Source organism: Vulpes lagopus, chromosome 18 (genome assembly GCF_018345385.1).
Source record: "Vulpes lagopus strain Blue_001 chromosome 18, ASM1834538v1, whole genome shotgun sequence".
Classification (NCBI taxonomy): domain Eukaryota; kingdom Metazoa; phylum Chordata; class Mammalia; order Carnivora; family Canidae; genus Vulpes; species Vulpes lagopus.
The window spans coordinates 7,488,209-7,507,213 of NC_054841.1; the positions used below are offsets into that span (position 1 = coordinate 7,488,209).

At 40.2% G+C, this 19,005-nt stretch overlaps 1 protein-coding gene across 1 annotated transcript in view; it reads right to left on the reverse strand.

Annotated features, from left to right (window-relative positions):
- The window catches only part of DOK5 (docking protein 5), a 152,483-nt gene that overhangs the window by 77,025 nt on the left and 56,453 nt on the right, over positions 1-19,005 (reverse strand). The window contains exon 2 of the mRNA XM_041733448.1: positions 5,604-5,711. Coding sequence (XP_041589382.1) covers positions 5,604-5,711 — 108 coding nt within the window. The remainder of the gene's footprint in view (positions 1-5,603; positions 5,712-19,005) is intronic.

Here is a 19,005-nt window from a genome sequence, read left to right on the forward strand (position 1 = left end):
TGCAGTGAGAGGGTCTCCCATGTTTCTGATACATTCACAAACACATAACCATTGATACACAAGTCAATGATATGATTTTGGTGAAGTAAGAATGACCATCCTCAGATGCTCACTGTTGAAATAACAACAAGCCAAGTGGACATTTCATAAACAAGGTGACACACATAAGCAGCATATCCAAAACTGTATTCCTTAGAATTAAATTTAATTGTTTCATGGAACATATGATTAAAAAAAAAAAAAAGGCAGCTCATGGCCCAATCGGTTTTGGAGATGCGGACTCAAAGTTACTCAGGTGTCCTAAATGTAGGCCTCCTCAGAGCCTCTGATAAACTATAGCAGATTATAAATCCCAGGAATGGGTGATATGTTACAGTTCCCAAATTTCTTCGACCACAGAACCCTGGTCCTCCTGGAACTCTCCTCTTCTAGAGTCTCTGCCATACATTTTGGGAAACACTCTATTAATGAATCCATTGGAACTGTCCTTCTGGCCCAAAGTGAATTGAACCCTGCAGGCTCAGCTATGTGTGAAGATGAAGAAGCCATGATGTGACTTGCCTTGGTGTTACATTCATTAAACAAGGAGACCATTAGACTGATGTGGCTGTAATGCCCTGAGAGCCTATGGAAGCAAACCAAATCCTGAGCCCATACATGCTACAAGGTTATGAAGTCAACATGCTAAGGATGACCAATCACACCCAACTAGGTTTTAAACCATAGCCAGTCAATAACTGCCTTACTTTGCTTCCTCCATTTCTATAAAAGTCCCTCCCCAACCCTTTTGGTGGGGGACTCCTATCACTTCCAGTTTGGTGCTGCATGATTTGAATCAATGTTTGCTCAAATAAACTCTTAGAATGTTCAATATACCTCAGCTTATCTTTTAACAGAGGTCACCCTTACACAGAGGTTAAGCAACCTATCATACACGTATGTTGACAAAGCCAGGATTAGGAAGCAGGTTTCCCAAATCTGGGTCTGGCTTACTTCCCACTCCACCATTGGCCTCAGTCTCAAAAACAGTAGATGGTCTTCCTTCTCACTTAGGTTGCCTTCCAATTGTTATTCATCTTGAAAAAGTAAAATTATTCATAGAAACGCTCAACCCCTTCTGGTTGGGGTGAGCAACTTTGATTTCCTGAATGAAAACAGTGAACTTGCCTTTAACAAGAAGGTCGGGAACTATATTTAAAGTCACTGGAGTATTAATATTGTTGCAATTACAGTTAATCAATTTCACAGCCATCTCTGACAGCTGTGGTGCTTGAGGGGAACTTCTTGGAAGAGGTAAAGAAATGAAAAATGAATTGCTCTGTGTGTGCATTATTCATGTATTTATTTTCCAATTTTTTTTTCATGAGATCATCCTTAGCTACATTTTCGGTGAGGAAGGCACCATGCTTTAAAATTCTGTAGTCAATTTCCTGTTTTAAAACCTCTAATAAGAATCAGATATGCATAAGTAGCTTTTTTTTCTTAATAATATCTCTAAGAATGAAACGAAAGAGGCGCTGTGCTCTCATAAATGCTACAGATCTCCTCCAGGAGGGATGTGGCTACATATGCCACACCATCTCTGTACTGATCAAATAGCACAATGGACAGTTCCTAATTTCTTTCAGAAATTGCTTTATTTATATTCGAATAAATTCTGCAATCTGGTCACGGTGTGCTACTTATAATCTCAGTATTTTATTATCAAGATTCATAAATTACACAGCATTTAGATAAAAAATGCATATCGCAGAGTTCTTCTGGCTTTTTATATGTCCCCAAGAGATTAATACTGAATGTATCAGATCTGAGAGAGTAGGGAGGATGAATGGCTACAGGAACGCATCAAGAGCTTGAAGGCTTAATGTAGATAATTCTTCCATTCTAATGCTTTGAACTTTGGTTAATGATTATTATAGATGAAAGAGAATGTGGCTTACCACAGTCCCCAAAGATTTACATACCAAATTCCAAAGCCAGCAGGTAGAAGTCTGAAATAGGACAAGTTTGTTCTTAATCTTCCTTTACTTGGCTCACATTTAGGGAGGATCATTACAATCCACTTTGGTTTTACACTGGATTCTATCCTCTGAAAACTTCCCAACCCTGGCTTTTTTCTGACCCATCACTATCCACCTCCTATCTTCCAAATCAAGATTCCTTTTCCTGGTTTCAGGTGTCTCAAGTACAGATTTCTTTTGCTAAGCTAAATAAAAGTATGACACAAAGCCATCTGTACGTACTCTATCTCATCTATTGATAATACTCATTGATTCTCAATAGTTTTTAAAAAATGTCTACTATGTATTAGGCAATGATAACGAAGAGTAAACCATGCTGTCCCCTTACCATCAGACAAATAATCCCAAAACTTGCTCTTGTGGACCTTATTTTATGGTGGTTGTGGGGAAGACAGTAAGAAAGAACTAAATAAATATATACATGTAGTGATAAGTGCTGGAGAGAAAAATAGAGATGGGCAAGGTGTGCCAAAGAGATCAAGGAACAGCCTGTCTTAGAGGAGGAACTTGAGCATTGATCTGAACAATGCAGGGAAATGAGGTACACGGAGATTTGTGGAAAGAGCATTCCAGAAAAGGAAAAAACACACACAATGCTCTCAGGAAAGAAAAGAGCGCTGGGTGCCGGCAGCACACTAATGTGGGGTGGGGAAACTGAGCAGATGATGTTATGGGGGACAAGGGGTCGAATCATGTGACTGTGTAGGCCATTATAAAGACCTGGCTGGGGGTTTTGCACAGTGTACCATGATGTGATGTAAGGGTTTTGAATAGACTGTAGAGGGCCAGGCATTAGGCAGCTGAGTGGCTTGGAGCACCATGGCAGCAACAGGGGTCGTAAGAATGTCTGGAGTCTATGCATGTTGAACACAGAGCTAACACTGCTTGCTGACAGCCTGGATTTGGGGAATCCCTATAAAGTATTTCTCACTTGTCTTCTTTCTTCTCTTAGGTATGGGAAGGTCTATAAGCAAAACACTGTCCATTTCTTTATTTTTCTATATTAGCTATAGGGGATTGCGGGGAATCAGGTGTTTCTAGGCTCCATCTGGAACTCTACCAAAACAAGAAAGGACCAATCAATATTAGCAGTCACTCACAATGACTCGACAGGACAAGAGTCTGATGGTGTCTTAGTCCATCTGAGCTGCTGTAACAAATTGCCACAGATCAGGTGACTTATAAACAACAGAAATTTGTTTCTCACATTTCTAGAGGCTGGGAAGCCCAAGGTAGAGGCACTGGCAGATTCAGTGTTTGGAGAGGTCCCACTTCTCGGTTCACAGAGAAGACAGAGGCTGTGTCTTCACATGGAGCTTCCTGGGGTCTCTTTCATAAGAGCACTAATTCCAATCATGAGGGCTTCACCCTCATGACCTAACCACCTCCCAAAGGCCCCATCTCCAAATGTCATCATTTGGAGGTTAGTTTTCATCACTTGGGGTTAGTTTTCACCACACGAGTTTTGGGGTGACAAAAATGTGCCACCACATGAGGGCAGATGGTGAACTGTAAAGTTACAGACTGGCTGAGGTTCTCAAGAGAAGAGCTAATGCATAACCACAACTTCTGGCCTTTAGATGAAGAGGGGATGAAGCCTTGTTTATAATGAGAAGGCAATGAAGAACAGTGAAGAAAATGGTCAATCATAGTAGGAAATGTGGTCACCAGGATTTGATGGCATCAATATCAATCAGTTAAAGAAGAGAAACAGGGGGATCCCTGGGTGGTGGCAGCAGTTTGGCGCCTGCCTTTGGCCCAGGGCGCGATCCTGGAGACCCGGGATCGAATCCCACGTCCGGCTCCCAGTGCATGGAGCCTGCTTCTCCCTCTGCCTGTGTCTCTGCCTCTCTCTCTCTCTGTGATTCTCATAAATAAAAAAATATAAAAAAAAAAAAAAGAAGAGAAACAGGGAGAAAAGCTTCTCCCTTTGTCCTATAGGTAAACCAAACATCCCCTCGGGCATTTTGAAGCAAGCCATTCCCGCACCATCGTTCACCATCTTATTACTAGGGAAGGTACTGGTACTTGAGGGAAAATTGAGATATAATACATGTCCAAAATGTCTGGATGCCAGTAGTTTCCAGTGTTATAGAAATACTGAGATTGGTGAAGATTATTTGCAAGGGTTCAAAGGTGTGCTATCACTGGCTTCATGGATCACTGCCCCTAAGTAATAGATTTGCAACTCAACAACTCTTGCCTGAGGTCACTCTTATCCAAATAGTGGAAATCATGCACCTGGAAGATAAATGGTGGAAGAAATTCTAGGCTCAGAAAAAGATTTCCTTGGGTTCTCCCATATGGAGAAGGTAGGCTGGGAATGAGGCTGACCTCAGAATATGGAACTTTGTTATAAGATAGTGGGGAAATAGAACACATGGAAGATACTACTCTTGACTCCCTTCCCTAGTTATCTCCAAGTGTTGCTTTGTGCTTTTTCTTCCTTTATGTATGTGCAGATGTTCCTATAAAGCACAGCATATGTTTTATTTCTCTGAATTGCAAAGGAATACAGCCTGCCCTATTGCTTTTCATTATTGGATAAACCAAGGTGTCAACACCGGCCCTTAATAAGATGTTGTAAAGTCACCACCTGTGGAGAATTTGCATAAAAAGGAAAGATTATTCACTTTCTATCATGGAGCCAAATTTCTGTGCTAATGAATCTACTGGCTTCACATAAAATTTTAAAGGGCAAATAGCCCCACTCCTGATAAAATCCCACCAAATAAAGCTAAGAATCTCAAGATAGAAAACCAAAACAATTAAAATGTTCTATCATAAAAATAAACCTAATTCCTCCCTAGACAAGCATAGCATTTTCCCAATATGGAAATAACTAGCACCTGGGGGAAAAAAGAAGTTAACCATGCATTTTTACATATTTTTATGAAAAGAGAAAAGACATAGGCTGCCCATTAAAAAGAGCCATGAAAAACATTGCCCTGTGGAGGGAAAGACATGTCTAATTTGTAAATCCAAGTATGCCTAGTATTTTCCTTCATTTTCTACTCCCCAAGGATGCATTTTAACACACAATTACTATTTTTAGTGAGGAAAGCTGACTACCACTATTCAAACTGCAAGTCTGAATTAAATTTGGTCATCACGCTTAAAAAAAATAAACTAATAAGTGGCACTTTCTCCTCCACCACCATTCACCAGCTTTCGAGGTATTTCCCCACCTTCTTACCCCACATTCCAAGCACCGAATGAGAATCTAAACCTGCATCAGGTGTTGGATAAGCTATATACCTGGAGACCTAAACATGACTCCCACGGGGCTTCAATGTTGGGAGTTGGGTTTACTATGCAAATGAAAATTTAAAAAGAACATGGTAAATTCTACAGGAGAGACTGGAAAAACAACAACAACAAATAGTAGGAAGACAGAAGAGTAATATTATACTAGTCAATTATTTTAAACAACTAACGAACAGTAATTTAGAGATGTTTTGTCCTTGGAAAAAGTATTATTTGTACTTTTGTTAAATTATCTAGACAAGTTCTCAGATTCAATGAACTCAGATTACCTATTTGCGAACAGATTTCTAGAAAGCCACAACAATCAAGTTTTACCTTATGATAACACCTAAAATATGCAGCACGTTCGTCAGAAAATTTCTCCAGTCTTTTTGGACCTTTGCTTGAAGCTTTCTTGAATACTAGCCAGCATCGCTGATATATCTGGAAGGAAATACAAAGAGTTCAGCATCACTGACTCAGATATTACTGACATTTGCATTTAAATGTTTTCTTTTTGATGTTTTCACCTGTAAAGTATTCATACGCCATAAGCATGATGCTACTTCGGGAAAATAAAATTTTAAAACCCAAAATTGTTCCCACAACTGGCATATTATGTCATTCAATTACTAGACTCAAATGAAAATGAATATTTGAAGGCAAATTTCTTAACTTTTCAATAACAGTTATCAGTAGCAACATTTCAGAAAAATTTCCAGAGATAAAAATCCCAAATCAGTACAAATAATGCAGGCATCTGTGGCACATGCTCTCATTTCAAATGGAAATAAATATAGAAACTATGGGCCTGATATACGCTGAAGATTTCACTGACGGCCCTAGAAAGAGACAGCCCCTACATGTCACCTGACATTCCTCATAACTGAGGGCCAAGGATTGGGCCAGACACTAGACCAGCTAATAGATGACCGATCAAGACCAATCACATTCCCCCTCATAAAATCTAACCCAGAGACTCAAAGATTAGTTTCAGACTGAGCGCAGGCTGAGTTGAGAGGTCAACACCGGCAGGTCATAAACTAAGATTGGCGACCATGTTGAGTCACATGTCTAATAATTAGGCAGTGGAACCTGGTACAGAGAACTAGATAATTGCTACTCCGTGCAGAAGAGACATTTTAGTTCTTTGTCATCTTTCTGTTGCTCACTTCTCCTGGTTTTCATGGAAATCATCTCTGTCCCTAGGAATCCACCGCCATCATCATCACTCTTAGTTGAGCAAGGCTGAGGGGAGTTCTGATCCGAGTAACCAAAGCTACCCTGATTGGAAGAACCAATACAAACTAGACACTAAAACATTAATCATGCCAAAGAGAGGAAAGTGCAAAGAGCTAATGAGTAAATGGAAAACAATGTTCTCCAAAAGCAAAATGAGATGTTTTAACATAAAAATTAATAAGGATTTTTATTAATGATAATATTCACTGATAGCATAGTTCTGAGTGGCACTCATACTCTGCTGGTGACCTCTAATGGCTGTCTGACAACAAATATGAAGAACCTTCAAAGAATAAGAATCTATCCTAAAGACAAAGGCCAAATGCAGCCCAACATTGATAGAGGAATTCTGAATTCAAGTGCAGACAGGTGGGTAACTATTCAATCACAATTACCTCCCTGATCCTTAAATCACCTTCTAAATACCATATTTATGTGGTTTTGTATAGTCAACCCATAAATAAATTTTATGCACTATAAAGTTTAAGAACCTCTGAGCTAGTAAGAAGAAACAAAAAAGTCCACATAAAACATGTGGCCATTCAAACCATACTCAATTTATTTTTTTTTCTTTTTTTTTTTTTTTTTATTGGTGTTTAATTTACCAACATACAGAAAAACACCCAGTGCTCATCCCATCAAGCGTCCACCTCAGTGCCCGTCACCCATTCCCCTCCAACACCCGCCCTCCTCCCCTTCCACCACCCCTAGTTCGTTTCCCCGAGTTAGGAGTCTTTATGTTCTGTCTCCCTTCCTGATATTTCCCAACATTTCTTTTCCCTTCCTTTATATTCCCTTGGCCAACATGCACATGAGAAAATGCTCTGCATCACTTGCCATCAGGGAAATACAAATCAAAACCACAATGAGATACCACCTCACACCAGTGAGAATGGGGAAAATTAACAAGGCAGGAAACAACAAATGTTGGAGAGGATGCGGAGAAAAGGGAACCCTCTTACACTGTTGGTGGGAATGTGAACTGGTGCAGCCACTCTGGAAAACTGTGTGGAGGTTCCTCAAAGAGTTAAAAATAGACCTGCCCTACGACCCAGCAATTGCACTGTTGGGGATTTACCCCAAAGATTCAGATGCAACCATACTCAATTTAAAATGCCTTCTACAACTTTATTAGTAACTGGCAAGTGGATGAGGAGAATTCAGATTTGCTACTACTTGTCTGAATAGATTCTGTTTTTCTCTTCTCACTCACTAAACTAAACATTCATTAATCATTTTGTTTGAGGTGGTAAAAAAGAACATGAAATCCACTCCATGTTGAAGTTGTGCTCTGAATATAGAGGGTAAGATTTGTGTCCCATGTTGCTAAATGTATAAGATCATTCTAGGGTTATTATTTATAATGATGATAAATGGAAATTACTAAAGCCTCAACAATAAGGACAAAGTTAATGATAGTACTTCTATTACATAGAGTAAGTATGTTGTATGTAATAGGATATATAATACAATATAGATGTATGCATCTTCAAGATAATTTGGCAATCATTTTATTAAAAATGTTGTAATATTAATAGTATACAAAATATATATATTAAATTATGCTACACCAGTAATATATATGTTATCTATCTATAGGTATATTATTTGAAACAAATTTCAGAAGGAATTTCTAATGACATGAGAAAGTGGAGGGTTTTTTGCTTGTTTTTGTTTTGTTTCACAAAAATTAATACTGTAAATTAAATGAAAGAGAACTGTTATTTCTTAAATATCCAGAGGTATCAATAAAATACTACAATTAATATCAATTCTACTGGCTTTCATCTTGCATAATCATTAACTTATCAAGAAGTATAAAAGCATGGAGACAGAAGCAGAAAAGTAATTCAACAGAGAAAGGGTAGCCTTTCAAACAAATGGCACTAGGATAATTGCATATCTGTAGGAAAACAAACAAACAAACAAAAGCACAATAAATGCCTTAACTGAAAAGGTTCATCTTAAACAAAAATAAACTCAAAATGGATTTAAATATAAAACAAAACTGTAAAACCTCAGGAAAAATAAAAGACCACACTGGGGATTATAGTGTGGACAAAGAATTCCTAGACTTCATACCAAAAGCACAACCCATAAAAGAAAAACTTGCCAAACTGTACCTCCTCAAAACTTAAAATTTTTGCTCTGTGAAAAACTCTAGTAAGAGGATAAAAAGACAAATACAGACTGGGAAGAAATGTTTGCAAACCACAAATCTCACAAAGGATTAGTATCTGGATACATAAAGAACTCCTACATAAAGAACTCGACAGTAAAGAACCAAACAATCCAATTACAAAATGGAAGGAAAAAAATGAATACACATTTCACTGAAGAGGATGTACAGATGATGAAGCACAGAAAAAAATGGTCAACAATATTAGCCAACAGATAAATGTAATTTAAAATCACAAAATATCACTACACATCTATCATATTGGCTGAAATAAAAAATATAATACTACCACCAAATGCCTTTTTGAGAAGGATGCAGAGAAAGTGGGTCTCATACTTTGCTGGTTGGAATGTAGAATGGTACAGGCATACTGAAGCAGCTGTGCAGTTTCTTTAAAAACGCTGACCCCACAGTTGCTTTCTTAGGAAACTATCCCAGAGAAATGCAAACTCCCCCCACCCCATCTGAACATAAATCTTCACAGCCGCTTGATCAGCATCAGTGCAAAACTGGAAACAGCCATATATTCTTCAATGAGTTAAGTACATCCATATCATGGAATACTACTTAGCTATAAAAACTATTTAACTATCAAGACTGCAACAATTTGAATGAATCCTCAGATAATTATGCTGAGTAGAGTAGGGGGTAGGGGGGGAGCCAAACCTAAAAGGTTACATACTATATGACCCTATTTGTAGCATTCTTGAAATGACAAAATTACACAAATGGAAAATAGAAAATAAATAGAAAATAGAACTGTGATTGTCAGGGGTTAGGGACCGCAAGTGGATATGTTGACAAAAGGGTAACATAAGGGACCCCTGAAGCAATGGAACTGTCCTGGATCTTGGCTGCATTAATGTCAATATGTTGGTTATGATGTTGTGTTACAGCTTTGAAGATGTTATCACCAGGGAAACTGGGTAAAGAGTACGGAATCTTTGTGTAATATTTCTTACAACTGAATGTAAATCTACAACTATCTCAAAATACTTAAAAATTTTAGTGGAAAAATGTATGGATATTTATGCAAACTCTTAAAACTACAGCCTAATCTAATAACAGTTATTTACATTCTTCACCAGTCCTCCTTCTATCGCTATCAGACCACAGTCTAATTAACCAGTGGCCTAAAGGACTTTAAGAAGCCAATTTGTAAGAGCCATTGATAACAGTTCAAACATAAAATCCTTTTCAGGATAGAGACCCCATCATGAAAATTAGCGTTTCCAGTGCTATGGTTGACACATAGAAGTCTTACCAACACCTCACTCCTGTCTGAATAATGGCTGAGACAACTGTGTCCCTTAGAATTTGACCACCACCAGGGGACTGTAAATACAGTGGGACTAACCGTCACTCTGTTCACATAAAGAGTGTGCAAAATAGGCTGTCATTCGACTATTGGCAACCCCTTTCTTTTGTACATGCCCCTGAAAATGTTTTAAAAATTGAGCATGCTAAAGGTTTGCAAAAATAACCAGTGTAGCAAAACACTATTTTCACTTAGGAAGATCATTTACATTTCCTAATTACGCCTCAACTTTCAGACTCACTCTCGAATGATATCATTTCCAACTTCCTTTTATACTTGTTCGCTTTCTTCACAATCCAACCAGTCTGTTCGTGGCTGATGTCCAAAGGTTGTTGAAAGCAAGCTAAAGACGCCTCAATTTCACCATGCCTAATAATTTCCACCTTTGATCCATCTGTAGTGAGTTTAGGGGTTTTTGTTTCTCACTTTTCTTTTTCTTCTCTTTTATTCAGTAATAAGGGCAAAAGTGCAATGTTACAAGTAACTGCAAAAATGCTATTATATAAATTCATATGCAACTATTGGCTGGGGCATCACCATGGAATAGAGTACATCATGTCGGCTGACCAGGAGATAAGGAAAACCAAAATTTGGTTTATGAAAAGGCAGCTCAGGATATTTGTAACATACGAACACGTGGTGCAAAAATAATGCAAAAGTTGGGAGCAATCATGCAATCAAAGCCATTCCTTATTCTGTCCTACATCCCACATCAGTGATCCTCAGTGCTGGTCCAGCATCACTCAAGATAATTGTGAATTATGTAGATTCTTAGCGATTAGCCAAGGTCTACTGACTCAGAACCTCCTGGGGTGGGGCCAGACAAATTTGCTCTTTAACACGTTCCCCAGGTATTTTATTTGTAACTTGCAAGCCCGGGGCATAAATATTCATAAAGATGCAGATAACACAGTGCTTTCCACTTGGGACTGCCAACAAAGAGCTCTCCAACCAATGCTCCACGATGAGATGTGTGGTTTCCCACAAGTGGCACACAGAGGGCTTTGAAGTGGAGCAGTGTGAGATGCTGTCCTGAGTAGAAGAGAGACAATGAGGCAGAAGTAAATCTGTTGAGCTCCAGTGAACTCTCAACTTCACCCCAGACATTCTCTGTCCCAAGAACCCTGGAAGAGGCACTTAGTACCTGAGGATTAAAAACTCACTCTAAATAGCTCAGTACTGTTTAAAGGGAACGACACAGGACTCCCTGAACGTGGTAGCATGTGACTGACTAGTTGGGAGTAACACAGACGTTGTCAAAAAGATGACAATTTGAGAACAATCCCACTCGAGGGTTTATAGTTTTTTTCCCTTTAAATTAATTCATTCAACCATCTCCTTCGTATTTTATATAACATATCTACTTACCATCTGTAGTACATTTTAGTTAACATTTTTCTTTCAATTGTTTTTTTTTAAAGATTTTATTTATTTATTCATGAGAGACACACACAGAGAGGCAGAGACATAGGTAGAGGGAGAAGCAGGCTCCCTGCAGGGAGCCCGAAGTGGGACTCGATCCTAGGACCCTGGGATCACGACCTGACCAAAGGCAGGCGCTCAACCACGGAGCCATCCAGGTGCCCTCAACTGACTTTTTTAACTAATTGTTTTTTAATTTAAAGGAGGAACCTTTTATCCCAAGGATAATAACTAAGTGTACTTCTCGCCAGACATAAAGACTAGATAATCTTAATGATATACTGTTAAGAGAATTTGACGACGGACTAAATTCCCTTCTGAAATATCTCACCTCCTGCACGTCAAGGTTCTACAACCTCAGGACTAGTGACATTTTAGGCAAGGTAATTTTTCATAGTGTGAGGGGGTGGGGTATCCTGTATGTTCCAGGATGTTTAGTAGCATCTCTGGCCCTTGCCAACTGAATGCCAGTAGCACACTTCCCCCACTCGGTTGACAACCAAAATTATCTCCAGACATTGCCAAATGTCTCCTGGGGGACGTTTGTCAGAACCACTCCTAGAGATGACTGTACGCTGATCTAAGATTGCACATTTGAAAAATATGAGGCTTTGTGAATATCTTCAAAGTCCCGGATTTGGACAAGTTAATCCGCACGAGCCACTGCTGAAGCTAAAAAGATAAGCACAGCACACAGTTCTGACAGCCTGGGTGGATAGACACCAGATTTCGCAGTTACATGAAAATTTTCTCCAGTGTACACTTGCTAGTTATGGGTGGTGGCTTTATTACATCTAATTTTCAGCCTTAAGTTGTCACCAACCCATAGATGATTTGTACTGTTATTTTTCCATCGTCTTTCTTTACAATTGGATACCCTTAATCACGGCTTAGCTCTGGTTTCAAATCGCTGACGCTTTTACTAGCTTCTTCTCCTAACAAAGAACAGTCTGGTAAATTCACTGAGATTTCCAGTGCCAAAAAGTAGCTGAAACAAGTAAGAATTTGTTTTGGGTCCCTAATTTTATTGGCAGTCCATGACAACAGGCTGCACGACAGAGTCATAAATTCAACTTCTGGAGAATGCATGGGCCATTATAAAGATAACAGAAGGCAAAATTTGGCCACAGAATTTCTGTTAAATGGAAATAATACACTCTTTCCATGTATACTCCAGAAAAAGCAGAAAGCCTCAGTAAGATGTGACCATTGAGGTCTCTATGGTCCATTGCCAGTGTCAACAAACTTTTTCCGTAAAGGGCCAGAGGGTAGATATTTTAGTCTTTGACGATCCCAGGTCTTTGCTGGAGCTACTGAACTCTGCAGTCGTAGCACAAAAGTAGTCACAGAATATGTATAAGCGAGCGGTGTGGTTATCTTCCAATAAAACTTAATTTTAAAAAAATCAGGCAGCAGGCCAACTTCTGATCTATGCCAGTATTTCTCAACTGTTTAAGCTCATGTGACCTTTTGATGAACAAAGAAATAGGTTGACACGTCCCTCAAAAGAGAAAATGAGGAGGGAATATAGCTCAGGTGAGAATCTCTATATATTCCACAACTCTCCCACAAGTCCAGATTTAACATATATAAAATTATATTATATTAGAATTATATTAAAATGTTGACCTGGGGCACCTGGGTGGCTCAGTGGTTGAGTGTCTGCCGGGGGTCCTGGAATCGAGTTCCACATCAGGCTCTCCCTGCAGGGAGCCTGCTTCTCCCTCTGTCTTTGTCTCTGCCTCTGTGTGTCTCTCATGAATAAATATATAAAATCTTTAAAAATCTTTTAAAAAAATGTTGACGTGATGCTTTTTCTACACCCTCCACCACACTTCTGTGTCCTGTCCACTGTCCAGCATTCTCTACCATGAATTCAGATGCTGTCCTAAAGAGAGACCTCGCATGCACGACATAGATAGCATCCCATCTCTAGCCTTAGGATGCAGTTAGCTTCTGATTATTACCTTTTTCTACGAAGTCAAGGTGCACTTGGGAAGAAAAGGGAGATTTTCCATATTACCGACACCCCCTGCTCTATAATCACGTCGGTTCTTCTCAAAGCATTCTCCCCAGCTGTCAAGATATATCCCCGAGCACACAATACTAAATTAGCCTCACTGCTCACATGCTAACCTACTCTCCAAAACAAATCAAATGCTCTTCTCATCCAGGAGGCTAATATCAACACCTACCACCGGCTGAACCTTTCCTCTGTGCACTACAGAGTGCTGAGCCCTTTCTGTGCATTCTTTTCTTTCAATTAACTGCTCCCTGCCACCACCACCCCCAGTCCTGTGAAGCAGGTCCTGTCACTATGCCCATTTTATAAGGACACACAGTCTCAGCAAGGTTACTTGCTAAGATTACTCGAGGGCATGAAGGTAGCAGAAAAAAAGCCAGGATTTCAACTTCAGTTTGCCCCACTCTGGAGAACAAGCTAACCATCACTCCAGGAGTTTCCCAGAAAAGTTGGACTCCTAGAGAGGCACAAACTTATGCCGAGGGTCGAGCCGTCTGTAAGAAGTTTATTTTCAAGCTTATCATAATCTAAAAAGAGACATTTCGTTGTAACCATATGCTCTTTCATCTGGACGAAGACTTTATAGCTTAGCTATTTCAGAGTGACATTTACATTTGTAATGTTAAATTCCCTGGCACCAAGTGTTCATCTCCAGTGATGGTTTTTAATGGAGTAGTTCTGCAGCCGGAGTCTTAACATCCTAGGCTAGGACTCGAAGGTATCCTAGCAGTTTGTAAGAAGTGTTTGCTTTTAAAAGAATTTCACAAAAAAATAAATAAATAAAATAAAATAAAATAAAATAAAATAAAATAAAATAAAAAGAATTTCACACTCTCTCTAAGTGACAAAGTATTCCACATCCTTGACCGAAGTCCAGAAACCCATACGTGGAAGGTATTTCTTTTTTTTTCCTTTTTTCTTTTTTTTTTTTTTTTTTGTGGAAGGTATTTCTAATTACAAGTATCTCACTTTTTCTTTGGCCTTCCATGCCTTGCCAACCCTCAGGTTCTTGTTCTCAATTAGTTACAGCTGCAATAGACCAACATCCTGACCAGTGGCTTCCTCCTAGCATGTGTAGTGGCCTACCTGGGGCTGCCCTATCTACCTCTCCTGAAGCACCCGGTCCTCCACTTTGGGGGTGGGCACAAGGCCAGAGTATCCAGCCATCTCCTAGAGTCTCGGGCTCCTCTAGTACCTTGAGATGGAGGAAATGCCACTATCTAGGGACAGCTCAGTGGCCACAGAGAATGGGGCCAAATGATGCAATCTGGAGGTGGAGAGGAAGAGTCTTTAACAAAGACAAAACAAGAGGTAGGAATGAGCCCAGCAGATAATTCCACCTCCGTCCTGTCTACCAGGGTCGGCAAAATTCTCCTTCTGAGCTGTGAGAGCTTTGACCTGGATGATCTCGGAGACCAAGGGTGGTTGTAACTTTCCAGGCCTACAAATAACTCTACCGTTATGGGATTTCAGAAGGTGACACATGAAGAGTAGACAAGGAGTTCTTTGGCATCTTTGAATCATACCTTGTAGGCTGCTACCGATACCACTAACTAAAATAATGAGCTGGTTCAGAATTATTTATTTTATGAAGGGAAGAAATTTTTAATGAGTAAACAACACGATCCCACACCTATCATTTACATATATATACCTTTACTTGTAAGGAAAGAAATGCTAATTTGGAGAAGATTGCACAGTGGGTAGCAAGGTACATTTTAAATTCACTGCGAAGAAAAAGACCAGCAAGAACAGGATAATTAATCATAAAATAAAATTTGTACAAAGAGGATTAAAAATCCTTAAAAAGCATCCACAGGCAATAAATTAGCTATGTCAATCCTTCGCTAAACGGTGAGGGAAATTAGCACAACCTTTTTAGAAGCAGAATTATGCCTACCCTTTGACCTGGAAATATTACTTCGAAGAACTCCCCCCCTCCCAAGGGAATAATTAAGGAAATATGCAGACATATGGGAATAAGGTTCTTCCACATAAAAACTGAAAACACTCTAAACGTTCCAGGAGACTGGTTTAATTAATTATGGCATATCTGTAAACTGGAAATTGCTATCATTAAAAATGATACTGTAACATAATATTTACACCATAGAAATGCTATTAGTAAATTAAGTTTAAAAAAGTAGGCTCTTCTTGCTTTTTAACAGGTTTCTACTCCAATATATATACCCCTTCAGTATATAGGGCCCTGTTGCTTATGCAAGAAGACTGTGGGCCATATTTGACCCTTCGCCACCAGCCCTCCCTCAGACACACACACTCACACATGAAATTATTGGGGAAAAAAAAAATCTGTGCTTTAATGGAAAACTGTGCATTCCATAGCACACACACTTCTAGGATTATCTGTTTCGGATTCTGTGGGAGCCCTTCTACTCCTAAATTGCAGACAACTCCTAGAGATGCAACATAATTCTAGTCCATGGAGAGGCAAATTCTGTCCCTGTCCCATGCAGCAGAGGTCCAACCAACTTCCCTCCCCCACTGCCAGTGAGGCAAGTTTTGCCTCCTTTCCAACACTCATTTCACTTCGCCAGGTATATAAATGTGTGGGTTCTCTGGGCAACCCTACTCATAATGTTCTGCTTTGTTCTCTCATTTAACTAATGAGTTAAAGCAGAATTTGCAACGTGTTCATTCTCCATCTGTGAAGAGTCATGATTTTACCTGCTTTGGAAAATCGTCTAACACAATCCAGCAACCTCATGTCCCCGTGTACTTTCCTTCTAGCTAAGCCTGGAATGTCCTTAGTGCTTCTCTAGGGACTCCCACCCTAACCTAACTCACCGTCTCCGGAGTTTCAGAGATTCCCTGCTTCCATTCTGGCTGCATTCTGGTTTCCTACAGTGCATCTGGGGTGATCTTTAAAACCCTAATCTGACCACATCAATCTGCTGCTTAAAGCATTTCTGTGGCTGCCTGAATTGCCTCTGGGGTAAAAACCAAAGTCTTAAAACATTCCAGAACCTGCAAGAACTGGCCTCTCCCTACCATTTTAAACCTTATTTTGCAACTTTCTTCCTTTATACGTTTTTCACTTGTAAATACATGGATATGCATATTTTAGGAATGATCAAACAAGTAATACATATTGTTAAAAGGTCTCATGGAGACAATATCTGCCACAAACGGTTCTTGTCATCAAGGGAAACCCTTTGGTTGTCAGTACAAAGCTGGCCAGGGTCGGGAGAGCCAATGCTGAGAGAGAAAGTTATGCACCTCCTTCCTTCTCTCTTCAGATCTACAGGGTGGGAGGAAGCTGAAGAGTGAGGAAGATGTAGAACAAAAGAATCACCTCAAGAAGCCATAAGCAGTTAGAGTCATTTATTTGGCTTTTATTTTTAACTAGCCTTTTAGGGGGAAAAAAAAACAAACTATCCTTAAAAAATATGCTGGAAAATCTTAGCTACTGTATGGGCACAACTGGGAGCTGATGTCAATCATTAATTCATTGGGCAGATATTTACTGGGCACCTATCCTGTGCCATGGCTGTAAACAAACCAGAAAAAAGTCTCTGCCTTCTCTGGGCTTACAGATCATCCATAAGACAGTAAGATTTGTGCACCTGTGTACGTGTGTCTTACAGGACGTGGATAATTTATCATGTGGTCTTTAGTACCACAAAGGAAAATAAACCAAGTTAAAGTGGATAGAAACTGCTGGTGGTGAGTATCTTCAGTGGGGTAACCAGGGAAGTTCTCACAGGGAAACTGCCACCTGAGCAACCACCCAGAAGGGGATGGAAGCCAAGAGGGAGCGAACAGAGTAGATACATGGGGGGAGGGGGAGGAGAGGCTCCAGACAAAAGGAACAACAAGTAGGTCTTGAGCAGAGACATGCCTGCATGCAGAAGGAAGGAGAAGGAGGCCAGGGGAAGTCCAGAGAATTCTGGGATGGTGGATGGAGGTGGTGAGTGCAGGTCACACTGCATAGGTCTCGTGGGTCTTCCTATAAAGTCACTGGCTTTTTCGCTGCATGGGATGAAGAGTTTTGAATGGAAGTAATAAAACCCGATGTATGGTCAACAGACTGCCTGGGTCCAAAGGCAGAAGGAGGGAAAGCAGTCAGGAGCGGCTGCAGTGAGCCTTGAAGGCCAAGATCCAGGCTGGACCCAGGAAAGAAGTGAGGAGGGGGGGAGAAGTGGTCAGAATCTGCATCTGTTTAGAGCAGAACCAGCAAGATTCACTGATGGGACTGGATGGAAGGGGAGGAAGGAAAGAGCCGAGGATGATTCCCAGGATTTTTAGCCCATGCAAGTGGAAGTATGGAGTTCCCACACCTTGAGTGAGCCTGGGTGACCAGGGTTTGTAGAGTCGATGTGGAATTTGATGGATACGGTGAGTCCGCCATGCCCGCTGAACACCTAAGCTCCTATAAATATTAATTATCAAACATAACAAATAGGCAGTTATGTATACATTGGATACGTGAGCCTGTATATACAAGATTTCATTCTATTTTAAAATGAATTAATAATACTCAGAATTGAATGGATTAGTGCATTTAAAGTGCTTCCACTGCTTAGGAAGCCTCCAGAGCAGTCAGTGGCTCCCTACCACCCCGCTAGGTGGTGATCTGCATACAAACAAAGACAACACACATTTTGGTTCCTCGTTCACCCATTAATTTTTCAAATATTTACTGAGCATCTACCATGTGCTGGGCCCTATTCCAACAGTGAGGAAATGGCAGTGCGTGGAGCAGAGTCCACAAAGCCTACTTTCTAGTCCACAGAGACAGATAATGAAGTCTCCCAGCCGCTAGCACAATGCCTGGCACACAGCGACAATAATTACAGACTATGTTTGTGGAACAGTATCCTTTGGTTGTATGTATCCAACTAAATATTTGGCAGAGTTAAAAAAGAAATGATCTCATTGCGGCTTCCAAAGCGACTTCCAGAGCAGTCTTTGAATGATCACCAAACCCACATCACCAAGACTAAATCCCACTTTCATAGCCTGGCCCTACGTCATCTGACCTCTGCCAACTTGCTGGACCTCATCTCCCACCACTTCCTGCTTCACTCATGACACACCGGCCTCCAGAATGTTATATGCCTTTCTGACAAAGGATGACTGAACTTGCCAGAACGTTCTTCCCCTCGCTGTTCAGATGGCTGCCTCCTTTCATCCTTCAGGTCTTCAGTGACATTTGTCTTGTCATTTGACTATTGCTGCACAAAACTCACCGCAGAGCTTAGGAGCTTAAAACAATAACCATGAATCACTCCTCACAAATATGATGGCTGATCTGATGTGGCTTCATTTGTTAATCATGGTAGGCTCATCCACACATGAGCAGTCAAGTCACAGATTTTCCGGAGTGTGCAAGGGGAGGACTCAGCTCTGTCCCATGTGGTCTTGGATTCTCCAACAGGTTGGTTGGGGCTTATTCTCCTGGAGCAAGCAGTAGCCCAAGAGAGTAAGCGGAAAAAGCTAAATATTTTTTAATCTATCTCTTCATTCGGAGATAACAGTCATATGCAGTTGAAGCAAATACTACAGAGAAATCTTGTATATTTTTTATCAG